General features: G+C 43.5%; 1 protein-coding gene across 2 annotated transcripts in view; it reads right to left on the bottom strand.

Annotated features, from left to right (window-relative positions):
* Window positions 1-5,241, bottom strand: part of ILDR2 (immunoglobulin like domain containing receptor 2) — a 68,893-nt gene extending 63,652 nt beyond the window's left edge. For both annotated transcript variants that reach the window (XM_048495079.1, XM_048495080.1), the window contains exon 1: window positions 4,899-5,241. In XM_048495079.1, coding sequence (XP_048351036.1) covers window positions 4,899-4,944 — 46 coding nt within the window. In that variant the 5' untranslated portion in view covers window positions 4,945-5,241. The remainder of the gene's footprint in view (window positions 1-4,898) is intronic.
* Between the last annotated feature and the right edge of the window lie 12,938 nt (window positions 5,242-18,179).

The following is an 18,179-nucleotide window of genomic DNA, read 5'->3' as shown; positions in this document are numbered from 1 at the left end:
GTACAACTCCTTCCATTACCCCCACCACCTGTAACAATATGTACCTGACAAAATTCACTATTTCATACAGCTATTAAAAGTCCCTCAATGCTTTTGCACCCAACCATCTTACATCTTATTCTTATTCCAGCCCTTTTAGTGCAAACTTGGTTTGGTCAGTACAAAAAGTACATCACAGAAGAAGGGTGTTTTTCAATGTCTGTGTGACCATTATTGCTTTGGAGTGAATGGGTTAGATTCAGGCTACATTTCTTGCATCCCCACACCTATTGCTGCCCACAGCTTCCCACAGCATGCTACTCCTGAGGGTCAAGTGACATAAGGTGTGAGTGGAGTGGGAAGAGGGAATTGGTGGAGATTACCAACCCATCTGTATCCGACTCATGAACTCCAGAGTGGCAGCCATCTTACAGTGCAATCCCAGAACAGTGTTACTCCAGAAAGTCCAGTCCATTGACTTCAGTGGGATTAGACTGGAGTAAATCAGTTCTGGACTGCACTGATGATCTGCTAAATCAAAACCAGAAGAATGTATACATCAAAGGCTGACATTTATTGTGCCATAAGCTTCCAGGGGCCAGAGAACACCACCAGTTATATACAAAGTGATGTCCTGTTTTGGCCATGAGTAGGAACCTAGAAAGTAAGATAAAGTCCTCAGGATGGTCCCATCCACACATGACTAAAAGACCTCAGTGGAAACAGGTCAGAAAGTTAGACTGACGCAGATGGCAAGAACTCAGTGCAGTCCAAGGCCATTTAGCAACCAACAGAGCTTTTCTGACCTCCTATCTACTTGGGCAATTCTTGAAGCCCAAACCTGGGCCAACCCTGAGCATGGTCTGCTGAAAAGAACCACACTTGTGCTTAGAGGTTTACATGCCTGCAGAACTCAATGATCTCATGGTGGGTTCTCTGTGAGGTGAGTGACAATAAACTCCAGGACAACTGATGGGGCAGACTTTCAATGGACTCTGGTTCTTGCTTAGATGGCCAAGCTGCTAGAGCCAATGTAGTGGTATTGAACTGTAGCCTACTGGTGCAAGAAAGAAGAAGCTCCTTATTCTACCAAAAAGTTTATGCTGGGGATTATGGGATCCATGTGGATCAAAGCCACACAGGATAGTGCAGTGGTTCTCAACCTTCCTAATGCCACGACCCTTTAATACAGTTCCTCACGTTGTGGTGACCCCCAACCATAAAATTGGTATATATAAAATATAAAAAGACCGTTTTCTGATGGTCTTAGGCGACCCCTGTGAAAGGGTCGTTTGAAGCACTGGGATAGTGGCTACAGTGAGTAAAGGAATGGTAAGAGATTAAGTGGGAGAACTGGTAGATCCAGCTCATCATTTCTCCCCTAGAATTTTACTGTCTAGACCAGTCCGCACCTTCAACAAGGATACATGGGTCCTCCATGGTAGTACTAGGCTATGTATCAAGGCCTACAACTTCTTAGAGTCCATGTCCACCTTGCTAAAGAGGATCTGACAAGCAATCACCTAAATGAGTAAGATATATGTGTCCTGAGTACAGAGAGAATAAAAACATTGTTCCTACTGTTTCAGATTGTTTGTATCTGGTAGGTGTTGCTGGTGAGTAACTCCTTCAGAGTAGAAGGCTCTTGATCATGAAGTGCCCAAGGCCTATTGTGAAAGGGAACAATAAGCTTCCAAACAGGGTTAGCCACATCCAGGTGGGGCCTATAGCTTTTCCAGTCTCCTACCATAGCAGAAGGCCTGACAATCCTACTGCATAAGAGCCCGATCTCATCAGATCTCAGAAGTGAAGTATGGTTGGCCCTGGTGAGTATTTGGATGGGCAATCTCCAAGGAATATCAGTGTCAGAGGCAGGCAATGGCAAACTGCCTCCAAATGTCTCCTGCCTTGAAAACACCAGCAGAAGTTGCCATAAGTCAGCTGAGCCTTGACAGTACCAAAAAAGAAAAGAAAAGAATGAATGAGCAGTGAGGGAAAGCAATGTGCTTTCATCTGACCTCGAAAGCTAACCAAGGTCAGTATTCGGAGGGCAGACCACCATGAAAAACTCTACAGAGGAAGGCAATGACAGACACTTCTGCTTATTACATGCCTTTAAAGCCCCTTGCTGGGGTCACCATAAATAGGTTGTGACTTGATAACACTTTACACAAACACATAAAAGGATGAATAATATAAGAATTCTCCCCTCTTGATCTCTTCTGTCCAGGAAACACAGAAGCAAGGCAGAAAATGTCACATAGCATAACTGCTTTTGTCCATCCAGAGGAAAGCCCATTTCCCCTTTAAAACAGAGTGTGGTGAGAGAACACAAGGAGATAACAGTTCTTACGATTTATGTGTGGGTGCAGGCAAGCACAGACTTCTCCTCTACAAATGCAAAGTGACTCACAAACAGACTGATCCTCTAGTGTTAAGAAGGTATCCTGCAGAATCCATTTTATTTTATCTATTTTACGGCGTATTCTAAAGTCACTGTGCACTGCCACAGACATGACTGTATTTCATAACAAAATACTAGTGCCGAAATCTGTAAGAAAGTGAAGACAGAGAGTACCAAAATGAGCATGCAGAAATAGCAGTGCCATGAACTGGCATTTTCTCTTTGAGAAAGTCCTTCTGACCTGTGAATGGCTACGTGGTGATGAAGAAATAGGAAGAATTGTATGCTAATAATCCAGCCAGCAAAATGTCACTTTACAACACCAGGACAACAACTTAGTCTTTTGGTTTATGCTACATCTCCATCTGAGGACTATCTTTTCTCCAGTATACTACCAGAAAGAACCAGCATGGTATAGGGTTTAGCTGTATTGGATTAGGATCTGGGAGACCAGGGTTGCAACCTCCTCTCTGCCATTAAGCACAGTGGGTGACACTTTCTCAGCCAAACCTACTCACAGGGTTGTTGTGAGGGCAAAATGGAAGAGAGAGCAACTTAACCTCCATGGAGGAAAGGCAGCATAAAAAAAATATAATAAATAAATAAATGGCAGGTACCAGCAGCCTGCAGGAACAGAATCTTCCTTGAGTTCCAAGCAAGAGTGAAAGGCCTCAAAGAGTGCCCACTTCATGAAAAACACATCAGAAGTGGAGGAAATCCAACAGCTCAGGTAGGTACCCTCTACCTGCCTTTTACAACAAGCAACAATCAGCCCAGCTCTTGTGCTTGCTTCGGTATGCAGTGCCACTGAGAACACACATCGTTTATTCACAGGACATTTACTCCCTGCCCATTTTAACAGCCTTCCTTCTCCTTGACCTCCCAAAGGTCAAGATGTCTTTGTGCTCTGAAAAAGTAGGCAACAGAATCGACATCAAAACTGCCTGTTCCCACCTGATGTGTTGTATCTGGTAACCTGGAAATGAGAGGACTGGACACTGTGCCACTGCAGCTCTAGGCAGGCAAGGTGAGTGAGTCAGCCTAGTGAGTCAGACCAGGCTGTTGGGCAACTTTTTCAGCAGCATAAACAACAGCCTATGGATAAATGGAGTCCTGAATGATTAGAGGGGCGGGCTCTGGGCTGGGCAAGGTCTTCAGTGTAGCAAGCAACTACGGTGGCAAGAGAAAAGCTGCAAATTATCCTTCCTCAAGAAAAGGAGGATACATGCCTGCTCGGAAGCAAGGAAATATTGCCCCAGTAGGGCTCAGGACCAGGAGGGATAGTGAGCGCTCATGAAGTCTCCTACCCAGAACTACCTTACAGGAGTGTCGCAAGGATAAAATGGCGGAAAGGAGAACTGCATATGCCGATTTGAGTCCCTGTTCAGGAAAGTGTGGGGTTCAATGAAGTTACATAAATCAATAAATAAGCAAGTACAATATCAGTAACTAAGTAATACAACCAGTCCTGAGGGCAACCTTCTGATTTTACAAGGCCAAGAGAAAGAAAAGCAAAGTGTGCACCACAAATGTGACAGCTTGGCTGATTGCAATGGGGTACTTCCTCCCCCTCTATCCCACACACCCCAAAACACTGACTTACCGCCACACAGTTCTTGACCCCTGCTTATTTGGTCTGAGACTCTGAGGCACATGGGTGCAGATGAGCTCTGTCATATTAACCTGTTACCATTTTTAATATTCATAATCCTCATGGAAAGAGTGTATCCCCCCACTAAATGTATATGAGTAAAGAGGGAATGTTCATCTGCAAGGGTGAGGAGAGAAAGGGAGGTGTTGATTAACACCACGGTGAGGTAGTGATACAAACAGTCCCTTGTTGGCCTTTCTCCACATCTCCAGTTTCAAAATGTGTTTTTCCACAGGCAATCAATCCCAAAGAATTCCCGAGGCAGGGAATCCACCCGACCTTGGCATTTCTCCTCCCTTTCAATGTGAACAATTTCACAGCCAGATTGAGCCGGCCTGTTAGCAAGCCCAAATGCAGAAGGAAGAGATGGGAGACTATACACCAAGTTCCCGGTCAACAGGCACCTGGCATGGAGCCATTGCATTCCGCCCTTCCTCCTAAGAGTTTAGTTCTCCAGACATGTCCCTTCTTCCATTTTAATCTCACAACGGCCCTGCGAGGTAGCTCAGTGTGCCACTGGTCCATGCTCTCCCAGCCAATTTCATGGCGGGTGGGAGGGTTGAATCCAGGTCTCCTGATCCTAGTCCGATCAGTATAGGACACTGGCTCGCTTTAACACCTTCAACGCTGATAAAGGAGGTAGGAATCTCAGCCGAATTTGGTTGAACCATTCGCTTTGCACACACACACACACACACACCATCTCCACTCCCACTCCAACAACGAGCTTGAACTCCTGCCGCAATATTCACGAGACTCACATACAAACATATATATACATATAGGCTGGAAGGCCGGACAAGACGCCTCCTTTGCAATCCGAAAAGTTATTACGCGCCGTGAAAGTGGAGGAGACATGCTTACCTGTTACCCACAGGAGAGCGGTCCATCCTAATAAAACCCCATCCATCTTCTACAGGTCTCTTCAGAATGGGCAGGAAAGATTGGCCGGGGGGCGGGGGAGGTTGGAGGCAGAAAAGTTTTTTGTTAAAACAAATAATAAACCGCGCTCCCCGCGAGGAACCGGCTGGCACCTAAAGTCTCCTCTTCCCCCGTTATCTGCGGGTCTCCACCGCGCGGTTTGTGAATAGGCAGCAGAGTTCTGAATGGGAGCTACCACTCTGCTAGGGGGGAGCTCAAAAACCGTGCTCTTTCCGAGTGATTCTGTTCCCATTGATTTGCTTGTGCATTTCAAGCAAGACAAAGGGATCGTCATTAGGCAGGGCTGCCCCTTAGACCAAGCCTGCCTTGCAAGCAAAATGAACCCTTGTACGTTTTAACTCCTCTCCTCCCCCTGACACCAAAATTCCGGGCTACAGGAGTTTCTGAATCACATGGTTGTCCATTGAAGCTGTCCAAGAGTCTGAGAGAGTTCATTGCCGGACCGTTTAATACCAGAGCCTTCAGACTGTGCTGTGTGGAGTGGTGGGATCCATCTTATCTATATTCAGGTTTGCACAGTGGTAGAAATACAATTGCACATGTGCATATGATTACTTGCACTTTTCAGCTGTTGTACATGTAAGATTAAATTGGACGGTTTAAAGTAAGATTCAATACACAGTGCATTGCCCCTTTCCTAACTCCCCCCCCCCCCCAAGCTACAAAACACGGGCATATCAATCATTTCCATAGCCGAAAAGACTGAACTCACTCAAGCATTCCCCTCCCCCTCCCCAACTATTACTACAAATAACTGGTACTTAAGATTCTTAGTCTATCTTCTGTTTCTCTGAATGATAGCTAGATGATGGTGTGTAGTTTCCTAGAAAGCAGGTGTGGCTTAAACAGGTTCTACAGCCAAACTGGCTACAAATGGAATTCACCGATCCTTTTTGTTCAGTTCCTTGCCCTGACCCAGAAATCCCTTTGCATTGCTGTCTCCATCCCATCCACCCCTCTCTTCTGCTGGAAGAATAAACTTCCACAACTGACTGCTGTTTCCTGGACATCAGGATACAGATCACTGATGGGCCAGACCCATCATTTTGGCAGTATCCATGTTTATTTTATTTGTATTGTCGAAGGCTTTCACGGCTGGACTCAACTGGTTGTTGTGGGCTTTCCAGGCTGTGGGCCGTGGTCTGATAGATCTTGTTTCTAACATTTCGCCTGCAAAGCCCGGAAAGCCCACAACAATCAGTTTATTTTATTTGTTTTAAACATTTATGCTCTGCCTTTCTCTCAAGGTAGGTAGCAGTATCAAAATAGTTTGTTTAAAAAACAGTAAGGAAGAGGATGGAAGAGCACAGCACAGTTCTACCTCATGACTTTTGATAAGTTTGGGACTTCCCCAGGTTCAAAACCCACCTCCACCATGGTTCCCCAGGTGGCCTGATTTCAGCATAGCCTTGGTCTCCTATGCATCAAATGTAGGCAACACTGTATGCAATCTAACAGTGTTGCTGTGAGGGTTCACAAGGTAAAAAACAGATGACATGTGGGAGAAAGCTCTCATAAAGGCCTGGACTATCAAAAAATACCTTGAAATGCCATCTAGAGGAGAAAGGGGAAGGAGTGAGGGATGGCATGTGAGAGAGGGGACATGGCCTGCCCACCCTAGCAGAGGGGGAGGGTTCTGGCTGCTTGCCAACTACCAGTATTACCCTGTTTCCCCGAAAATAAGACATCCCCTGAAAATAAGACGTAGTAGAGGTTTTGCTGAAGTGCTAAATATAAAGCATCCCCTGAAAGTAAGACGTAGCAAAGTTTTTTTGTTTGGAAGCATGCCCGTCGACCAGAGCATGCAGCTGTGGAGTGGAAAAATAAGACACCCCCTTAAAATAAGACATAGCGCATCTTTGAGAGCAAAATTGATATAAGACACTGTCTTATTTTCAGGGAAACAGATAGGTTGCAGTATCTCTCTCTCCATCCTCAAGTCACAGCAGTACAGAGGGAATTCCACAAGCACAGTCAAACATTCCAGGTTGGGGAAGCCAGAGAATGTACAGAAGTCAGTAATCCAGGCCAAGGGTCAATCAGGAGGGTGTCAGCAAGTCCACCTTAGTCAAACTGGAGTTGTGTCCATGCGCAGGACCCCTTCCCAGGAGGTTTTATAGCCACTCACGAGGACCTCCTGCATACTGCCTGCCTCTTAGGAACCATCCTGTGCAAATTCATCTTTGCTGTCAGCCTACAGCTTGTGCTGAGGAGCAAGGCACACACTTCATCTTTGTGCCTGCAGTTCTGATCTCAACCTCTTTCTAGAGGTTTGCAGGGGACTGGTTTGCCCTGACCACCTCACACTCAGGTGTTGGAGGTGTCTCTGAGTTAACTGTTGGCTGCACCTCCGGGAATGCCTGATCTCCCTGTTGGGTGTCTGCTGCCAGCTGCGGGCCAGCTACACAGGGGCCCTCTGCCTCCTCCAAAGAGTTCTCAGTGTCACTGGACTGGACCATGACAGGATAAAAGAGAAGGTACCAGGCAAACCTCCAGGGAGGAAAATATTCCACATGGCCAGGACATCTTTAATGAGAAAGGTCTCTCTTCCTTTGGGATACTGGAAGAGCGAGCAGAGATTGGGGGGAGGCTCAAAACAGGTTGGTCCAGGAGAAAACAATGCATCTGGCATAGGATCAGATAGGCCCATATCCAAAGCAGTCAAAGACTTCCCAGAACAAAACAAGAAACAGATAACAGCCAACCAGATTAACACTTCATTTCAAAACAATTAAGAAATAAAAATAGCAATGAGATTCCTTACTACATACCCACATTAAACTAATATTTTGTGTACAATATATCAGGTGCTGGTGTTTTGCAGCACCTGTTCATCCTACTGAGGCTTGCCTGAAGCTTAAAGCAGGGGTGGCGAACACATTTGTTATAAAGTCCGCATATGACATAAATGTGACTTGGTCAGGCCGGATTCTCGGGGAGTGGCTGCCCCAGCTGGTGTGCCCCCATCAGGTTCCCCAGCCCAAATTAGCACTGGGGAGGTGGCTACTTTGGTTTGAGAGAACCTAACAGGCCCATGAGCCAGTTGAGACAGCCCCCCTTGCTCCTGATCTGGCCTGGCAAGCCAATCAGAAGCAGGGAGGAGGGGAGTTGCCTCAACTGGCTTACAGGCCTGATATCCTTTTAAGGGGCTGAATCTGGCCCTTGAGCTGCATGTTTGACACCCATGGCTTAGAGGGTTGTGCCCTTCAAATGAACATGAATGTTTATGACAGGAAAAAGTCCAACAGCTAACGTTTCATTCAGCAGTAATGTTTCTAATATCATAAAATAGAGTTGTGACAGTTTTGCTGTCCACATAAACTTACCTTACTATGAAAGTACTGTAGGGAAGGCTTCCATTCCAAGAAAAGAAGAGGTTGTGTTGATTTATACCATGTGAGAAGTTACTCTGCTATATCCAATATGATATGTAGAGTCTTCTACAGAACACAGTCAAGTCTTCACAGCACAAGAATGGGATTTCACATAACCCCCCCTCCCAAGTTTTCTTTTTCTTTTCAAAACCAATTCATAGCCCTTCCAAATAAGTCTGACAATGCTCAAATTATAAGCATTGTTGTTGGTTTAAGCCTTAACATGAATATTTGGTTAATGTTGTCTTCATTTTGTTTTTCCTCCAGCAAGCAAACTTGGAAGCATTCATCTTTGTTTAAAATAACTTTCTGACTCACTGCTAAGGAAAGAGATTTTCAATACAAGGAAGTGGCATTGTTCTGTATGCGACACTGATTTATTCTGACTCTGAAACATCACTATATTCCAAGTATCATTGGATAAACTCAGAATGTCATGCACAACAAATAAGAGAAATCTCCCCGTAACTCAAAGAGTGCTAAAGAGACTAGACCAGACCTTTGGTCTGTTTCTGACATTTCTGCTGGCTACTGAGGTTAAAAGTTAACTTGGAAACCAGAATTCCCTTCAGAGACCTAAGCAATTGTTCACGAAAGGACAAATATCCCCAATACCTTTTCAGGCTACTTTTGATCATGTTTGGACAGGAAATGATGTGCTTGGTCAAGAAGAGTATAGCTGCATCCATACAGCAAAATTCTCCATTTAGCTATCACCTCAGTCAACTGCCATTTTACCAGCTGAACCACCAGAAAGCTTTTCAGGTTTAAAAACAACTAGCACTTGTTATATTACTACCGGTATAGTGTTGTTGTAGCACTTAAGTGATGTGGACAAGGATTTTTGTACATGTGTCATGGTACTCAACAATACTGGCACCTTTCTGGGGGCTCTCCCAAGTCCTCAGGGAGGAATTAGTGGAAATTAGTGCAGCTGTATATCAGGGAGGAATTAGTGGAAATTGGTGCAGTTGTGTGTTTGTGTGTGTGTGTGAGAATCCAGTCGTCCTTTTTAAAAATTGCAATTATCCTCTTTTATTATAATTGCTAATGAAAATGCTTCCAGCAGCACAGTGAGGAAAATGATGACCACAGGAAGCCAATGCAAGAAAAAAAGGAACAAATGTGGGGATAACCTTTGAAAATACATATCTTCCATCCCAACAGCATTCAAACATGTTTGGACTATGTTGAAAACTCATATCAAACCAAGATGGGAACAATAAAAACAAAGCTGGGAGCAACCTGGAAAGCAGACATTTAGAAAACAATGTCATGTGGAGTATCCCAGAAATGGTGGCCTATCATGCATGCAGGTCTCGCCCCGTGGCACTTTTCTTCACAGTGGATTTTTCCTGCAGTTTTCCATGCTAACTAGGATTCTCCTGCTGCAAAGCTTCCCCAACTGAGCCAGCCACCGTTTCTCTTACCCACCACTTCTCTTGTTGCCTGTTTTCCCCTCTCTTTAAAAAACAAAAACAGGAAAGAAAACCCTTTGGGCTGCTGTGCTGGCTGAGAGTGGGAGGAACTGCTGTAGGGTGAGTGCAGGAAGGTAGAAGAGACAGGAGGGACGAGCAAAGCTGAGGCGAACTGAACACACACTAAAGGTCTTTGCTTTCTTAGCAAATAGAGAGAAGTTGTACTTTAAGAAGTTTTGGAAGCCATGGAACTTTTCTGATCTGTGGCGCAGTGTGTTCAGGAGGGAGGGAAACATGTACACAACCAAGAATCTGACCTGAAAGGAACGTGTGCTCACTGCAAGACAGTCCACAATTGCATAAATGGTGGTGTTCCAGTCTGAAGCAACCCATTTGTCTGGAAACAGTTCTTGATAGCCACAAATCTTCCAACTTAGTTATTTGACAGACAGTGAGATCCCAAACAGGGTAAAACCTTGTCAATGGAATTAGAAGGATGTAATTCTACTAAGGCCTGAATTATAGAAGTACCATTATTACAAGGGCCTTTTAAACATTTTGATATTCCACTCTCTAAGAGTCTTCAGTAACAATAAACCACAAATCACATATTCCTTGTCTGTTGCCCTGGGTCCTAGCCAGAAGGCTGAAAAACCATCTCGCAATGTGTATTTTGTCTCGATGCAACTTGAATAATATTATTCTTAACTTGGGGAGGGGTCACAAACTCAACATTTGAGAATTATATTTGAGATCTTTCATGTCATTTAAGATTTCAGTGGAATACAAAAACATATTGTAAAACTTTAATCTCTAGCCAGTTATTTAGTAATGCAAATGTAATCTAGTATTGGGCCAACAGAAATATTTTGTAGTACTCAACACACCAGGCTGCACGGTATAAGCCACAGAGTCTAACTTTTTGCCACTCTATTTCCATGCCACTCACCAGCTCCTGTTGCTGAGTCATTCTTCATAATAAACAAGTTAGTTTTGGAAGATAACAACATAATATAACAAGAGGATTTGATCCCTTGGAGGGATCAATTTCTATTTTGATAAAAGATGTTATGCAGCAGTATTGTAGCTCTCCACTTGCTTGAATGAGAAGAGGTTCCAGGGACAGTCTGAAGTGGTTGGTTCCACTTGGACAAGAATGGTATTTTTGTAAAATTTGATTTACTTACAAATATATAGATGGAGAATGATGGTATCAAAGAAGCTCTTGCACAGGACAAGAGATCATCAGCTACCCTACATCATATCCTGCTCTGATCCTGAGAGAGATCTTGTTCCCCAAGCTGCATTCTTCAAGTCCCAGCAGAGTCTGTTTGGTTCAGTCTGTCCAATCTCCAATCTTATTTTTATTCACACACACACACACACCTTGTGCACTTGTCCCCTCTCCTTAGTTGGGAGATATCATCACCTCCTCCAAGATGTGATCAGCAACCTTTCCCTATCATTAGCGTCCTTTTGTCATAGGCTGATTCCCACCAGACAAATCATTTTAGGGCAAGCCCACGCTCATGTAAATAAGACAGTACAGAAAACCCAACCCAACCCAGTACAGAAAAACCCAACCCAACCAGATGGAACTAGGAGTTCTCCGAAATGTTTAACTGCTCTCCAGACTGCTGAAATCCACTCACCCAGAAGAAAGGTCAGCTTTTAATGTCAGATTCTATGTTATCACATTACATCCATCTCTGGTACTGACCTCCCCAAGCACAGCCCCCAAATCTTCAGGAATATCTTGCTGGAGTTGGCAACCCTAAAACCCACAACCCTAACCCCTCCCCCCACACCTTGTGAAGTAAGTGGGGCTGAGAGAGTTCTGAGAGAACTGTGAGAATTTTGAAAGAACTCAGCAGGGACTGGCATATTTTGTGTGGGGCAGGATTGAGTGGATGCCTCCAGAGCCACTTGAGGGATAGGCGCTAGGCAGTCACCTTAGACTGTGTAAGTCACTGTAGACTGCACTGGGGGAAAATAGTATCAAAAATGTAACAGATAATAGATTTTCTGTAAAACAATATTATAAATGTTCTTGAAACGGTTTTATCTTTTCAGGAATAGACTCTTAGCTCATAAGAGCAATAATAACACTACACAAACTGAGCGGTTATGTAAAACATAAAAGCTTCTCCTGTCCTTGGCTATTTTTCTCTTCCTCATAATTTGCCAGCACTAGTCGCTGGAACACTCATTTCTTTTAGCAGTAGAAATGTGCATTCTCTTTATTTAACTCACTGCTAGCAGCTGGCATCTTTGCAGTGACACCCTTTGTCTGAATAATCTATCTTCTGTATAGCCTGTGTCTCCCCATGTTATACCTTCCTTTTCTAAAATTCCCACATAGAAGGAAGCAAAATAAAGGCTGGCTGGTTAATAATAATAGAACTAGGGGTGGGGGTGGGGGGGATGGAGAAAAGATATGACTCTCCATATGCATATGTAGACATGTAGGGACATGGTTACACAAGTAATTTCCCCAGACAGAATTGTGTGTCCTCCACCTCGAAACGCAATAAAATGTAGGGCATTTGTGCCTCTCCTTAATAGAAGACTAGGTTTTTAAACCCCTTTTTCTCTACCTTTAGGGATGAGGAGGAGGAAGAAGAGGAAGAGGAGTTTGGATTTATACCCCAGCTTTCTCTCTTGTAAGGAGTCTCACAGCAACTTACAAACTTCCCTGCCTGCGCTTCCTCCCCTAAAACAATAACAGACACTTCTTTGCCAGGTAGGTGGTGGGACTTAGAGAGGAGTTCCTGAGGAGGAGAACAGTATGGACTTCAGCCCAAAGGCTCTGTATCCGAAGGTGCAATGGGGTTTCATGTGTAGGAGCGGGGAAGCAAATCTAGTTCACCAGGTAAGAGTCCACTGCTCCTGTGGAGCGGGGAACCAAACCTGGTTCTTCAAATTAGAATCTGGCACTCTTTGTTATACATTTTTTTTCAGAATTTGCCACTCTTGACCACTATAACAACTGGTTCTAAGTACAATCTCCTTCCCTTGAGTCTCAAAGCAATTTACAATCACTTCCCCGCCCCGCAACAGATTCCTTGTGAGGTAGGTGGGGCTGAGAGAGTTCTGAAGGAATTGTGACTAGCCAAGGTCACCCAATAGGCTTCATGTGGAGGAGCAGTGAAAAAAACCCAGTTCACCAGATTAGAGTCCTCCACTCATGTGGAAGAGTGGGGAATCAAACTTGATTCTCCAGATTAGTGTCCGCCGCTCTTAACCACACTGGCTGTCCTTTAGTCTACTTTAAACACTTTATTTGAAAACATGTGGTTCTTTACGTTCCTTTGCACATCCCTTGCAGCAATTTCCATAGAAACCGTTATTTCAACAGCTTTCTGAGATTTGCAACAGCGTTCAACCAACAGGTATTGCTGAATTGCTTCCTTACATCCACTAAAGGCCAGCATGTCTCATAAAAAGTATAATTTAATATTGCAGCAACTTCACATTGTTCTGTCCTTTTCCTTAAAGACAGCTATATTCTATAAAAGCTTTTCTCTCTGACAGCACTCTATTTTGAAATCTCTTACATCCCTGACACCTTCAAAAGAAATTGTTAGCAAAGTTCTTCGTTACAGTATCTCAACATATATATTTCTGGCAGAATTTAGTCAATTCCTTTCCAATCTTTTTCTTTTCCATGAAAGCTTGGAAGTGGAGGTACAGCCCAATTGTCATGTGTACCATTATGTTCACTACATGTGCCTACAAATATTATTCTTTCAGTGTTGTTAAATATGCTGTTGAACGGCAATTGAACAAGGGCTGGATACTGAATTGTTGGAACAGGTGCAAACAATTGCACAGCTGTGGTCATCTTGACAAGACTATAATATCAGGCTGCATGTCTTTGCCAAAAGATGATGCCCAAGGTCATGCTACCTTAAAGGAAGCAACCACAAGATCCAAATTTAGCTTTTCTGTCTTTCAGGTCTGAAGCCCCCATCCTGTCGTGAAAGCTTGCTGGGAGACCTTGGATCAATCACATATTCAGCCAGGGTTGCTGTGAAAATAAAACAGAACCGAGGAGAAAGATATAAGCCTCTTTGGGTAGAAAGGCAAGATATAAATGAAGTAAATAAAACATATATCTTACACCAGGAATCTGCTTTCAGCACCCCACAATGATGCCATTACTTCCTTTGAATTCTTCCTCAAAACTCATCTTTCCAGCAAGTATCTGCATAACCAATTAGTCCTTATCTTCTACCAACATTAAGAAGCCTAAATGCATGAAACAGAAATGGACACATTTTCTTCCCATTTGTGCCCACTCAGCTCCATTCCCAGCCTCCTTCCTTTTCTGCCTCTTCTGTGTTGAGGGTATGACTACGGGATTCTTATATTTTCTAGCTAACTATTTAGGCAACTATTTAGGCAACATTTAGGAAAGCCTACTTCACAATTTGAAAACCAGGGCTCATTCCGCACATGCAGAATAATGCACTTTCAAACTGCTTTCAGTGCTCTTTGAAGCTGTGCGGAATGGCAAAATCCACTTTCAAACAGTTGTGAAAGTGGTTTGAAAACACATTAGTTTGCATGTGCGGAAGGGGTCCATGACAAAAAATCTTGATTCCTCCAGTGCTAAGAGCACTGACTATCCCACCACAATAAAAAGCTATACTTATGAAATGGTTGCTCAGCAGCACATCTCTACATGTTAACAGTCAAATAATTTCCTCTTAAGCAAATTCTAATATCTGGGGCAGCCTGATCAGACTGTCATTTTGCCAAGGAAGTAAGTCGTTCTAGGCTAGGGCATTTATTCACAAAATAGATTGTTATGGGGAAAATAACTGCATATTGTGAGACTCGAGTCTGCCTCTCTTTTTTTTGGTAAAGACAAAGCATCTACTTTCAAGAGATGCCACAAGATTTTCTTGTTTTCTCTTGAGGTGATTGTGAATGTTATCTTCTACCAACAGCTCCACTCTCAGTACTTTTTTGTGGTTGTTGACATTTTTTTAAAGTTATCTGAGTCATGCTAACCTTAATTTCTTCCACAAAAAGAACATTTGTCAGTGGGTGGGTGGTATTCTTATAAAGGGGGAGTTTCCTTTTCTGTCAGGATCAAATTAATAAGACTGTCAGGTTAAAGATATACGAGAGAGAGAGAGAGAGAGAGAGAGAGAGATGGGGACAAAAAAAGTAAAAACAGTCACAGTGTAATAAAAGCAACTATGGATGTTTCCACAATACAGTCAAATCTGGTAATGTGCACAGTTTATTTTTTAATAAATGGGAAATTTTCTTAATTGAGCATTAAGATATATTTGCATCTCATGATGTGGGATTCTTAAAACTGCCAGCTTTTTCTGTCAAGGTTTCTATAACATTAACAGCTGAGCCAAAATGGGATCAAAATGAAGCATATTAAACATTCTAAATGCTTCTTTTTGAAACAGGGAAAACATCTGCAGGCCACACAACAGTTACAATATAAGAGCCCACAGCAAAAAAAGACAGAGCAACAAAGAGAGAGAGAAGGAAAGCTATAATATTTGGTGATTTCGCAGAGTAGAAATGAAAAGAGCCATTTTACGCTAGCCATCATTCAGATACTATGAAATTGTTATGTAGTTTAGTTTGATAATACAGAATGAGAGCAAACAAACCCCCATGCTGAACCCCTTCATACATGCCATATGTTTAAGAGGGGCAATTCATGTTATATACTATGTAGTCTCCTCATTTAGTTTCATTATAGGTCTCACTGGCCTAATGGGAGGCATTTTGCACCCAGCCATTTTGCATGCAGTGAAGGGCTACAGAAGGAAAGGGCCAGATGACATTATGCTTGCATCCTGGTCAATCAAAAGAAGCATAAGAAGGGGCATTTAAGCAGCTTCCATCTTCATCCAGTGGCTTTTATTTGAGCCAAGTTGAGTTTGCCTGAAGCTGGTAATACACCAGCTGGCAAGCTACCCTTTTCAGAGGAACTGCTAAATAAGTTGATGATGGGCAGATCAATTGTTGATAAATCCCTAGTTTAACTCATTTGCTGAGTCTTAATCCCAAAATGTTCGCTATCTATCAAGTGATACATTCCATTATTTATTTATTTATTCACTTACAGGCAGGCTTTCTTTAAAAAAAAAAAAGACTCAAGGCTGATTTTTTTTTTGGCCATCCATTTACAGCTGGATTATGGTGACCTCCTGGCAGGGCTAGAGCAAGGGGGAACTGTGCCCGGGGCACGCATGTGTCCCACACCCCAGCCCCAGCCTAGCCATGCCCCAGAATGCCGCTGCCACCCACTCCTGCCCCCTTGGCGCTATGTTACTGCCTCCCGGGGTGTTCAAGCCAAGCGATGTTCAGAGATGGTTTATCATTGCCTGCCTCTGCGTAGAAACCCTGGTATTCCTTGGTGGTCTCCCATCCAAATAATAACTAGGGTCAACCCCACTTAGCTTCGGAGATCTGATGAAATCTGGCTAGCCAGAGCTATCTAGATCAGAGCCAAGGCTGATTGCAGAATATTAAAAAAAGAGCTATCAAACAGCATAAAACAACCAATGAATAATGCAATAGGACTAGGATTACAGAATTAGACCACAGTAAACTACCTATGGCAAGATATACTATAAGCAACACAGAATGTGGAATTGTGGAAGTATCGAGCAATACAGTAAAAGCAAGATGATACCCACAATAATTGCAGTAGACTAAAATCTATCCACAATAATAATTGCAGTAGTCTACAATCTATTACAAATATGCCTTCCTGACCTGTTCTATTTTACTAAAGTTCTAATCCCTTTATAAAAATGCCCTCCTGAACTTTTATGTTTTGCACATTCTGCGGAACGATATAAGTATAAAAGCCTGACCTCCTCAAGCAGGTCATTACACCTTTACAGAGAATGTGTATGAACAGGATTTGCCACTTACTCATCTGCATGATGGCCCCTTCCAAAGGCCTTGCTCAGATGAATGAAGCTGTCACAGCAGAGCATTTATATCCCCCACTTCTTTCAAGATGCTCAGGGAAGCATACGTAGCTCTCTCTTCCTCCAGCATGGTATAGTGCCAGAGGTAGCATTCAGAGCCCTCTCTGTGGGCACGTGCAAACAGAGTTGCCCCCCCCCACCCCCACCCCCACATCTAGGCTGGCCTGGGCTGCTGGGCTCAATTATTAGCATTAAATGTAAGACCTAGTTTTGGGGAAGCAGTATAGGTAACCCTGTTAAGCGCTGTTAAACCCCACTGATTTTCATGCAAAGAACTAAAGCGCGATCCTTTACCTGGGAGTAAGCTCGGTTGCTGGCAACGGGGCTTGCTTCTGAGTAAACCCTCCTAGGGTCGTGATTCACCAATTAGAAGAGTTGCACGGTTGCTTCAAAGCAAAGCCATTGACTACCACCAAGCTTACTCCTGAGTAACGCATGCCTCAGAGCCAACCATTTTTCCTAAACTAAAACCTCAGTATTCAGGTTAAATTGCCGTGTTGGCACTTTGCGATAAATGTGGAATTTTTGGCACTTGGTCTCGAAAAGGTTTGCGATCACTGGTATAGTGGTTAGGAGCACTGGACTCTAATCTGGTGAATAGGATTTGATTCCCCATTCCTCCGCATTAAGCCTGCTGGGTGATTTGGGGCTAGCCACAGTTGTCTCAGAACTCTCTTAGCCCTATTTACCTCACAAGGAGACTGTTGCAGGGAGGAGGGGGGAGGGAAAGTGATTGTTAGTCCTATTTACCTCACAAGGAATCTGTTGCAGGGTGGGGGGGAGGGAAAGTGATTGAAAGTGATTCTTTACTCCTTAAATGTAAAGAAAAGTGTGGTGTAAAAACCAATGCTTCTTTTATCCTCACAATACCTCATGTGGCAAGCTGAGCTGAAAGAGAGTAATCAAAGCCACCCAGTGGGTTTGAAAAGGGGGGGGGGGAGTTGGAATGGGTCTCCCCAGTCCTAGGTTGCTTTTCCATAGCAAGGATTCTCCATTTCCCTGCAAATGCAAATACATTTGCACTGGCAATAGAATCTGAGAAAATCTGGAGAGCGGTCTTGCTAGCAATTTCCAGAATTAGCTATGAGCTAGTGGTTCCTCTGAATTCCCAGCTTTCATTTTTGTAAAGTCTTTTTAATCCTTTCTGTGCCATGCTGTGACTATTTATGTGATGTGTAACAGTTCTGTATAATGTCATACCTTACTACCCATCAAATATGATTTCACCATGCCTACAAGAACCAGTAACAGACCTTTTCATGCACTTGCCGGAGGAGCTGCCAACTTGCCAGGGTAGTGTAGTGCAAGCGATTCAGTATTGTTTTGGCATTTCAACACCACTGCATCAGTCCAAATTGTTGTCCATGACAAAATTGCTGAGAACACAGCGTTTGATTCCCACTACAGGTGTTAAATTAGCATACCATAGCA

This window comes from Sphaerodactylus townsendi, linkage group LG04 (assembly GCF_021028975.2).
Source record: "Sphaerodactylus townsendi isolate TG3544 linkage group LG04, MPM_Stown_v2.3, whole genome shotgun sequence".
NCBI classification, from domain to species: domain Eukaryota; kingdom Metazoa; phylum Chordata; class Lepidosauria; order Squamata; family Sphaerodactylidae; genus Sphaerodactylus; species Sphaerodactylus townsendi.
This window is presented reverse-complemented; position numbering and strand designations above follow the sequence as displayed.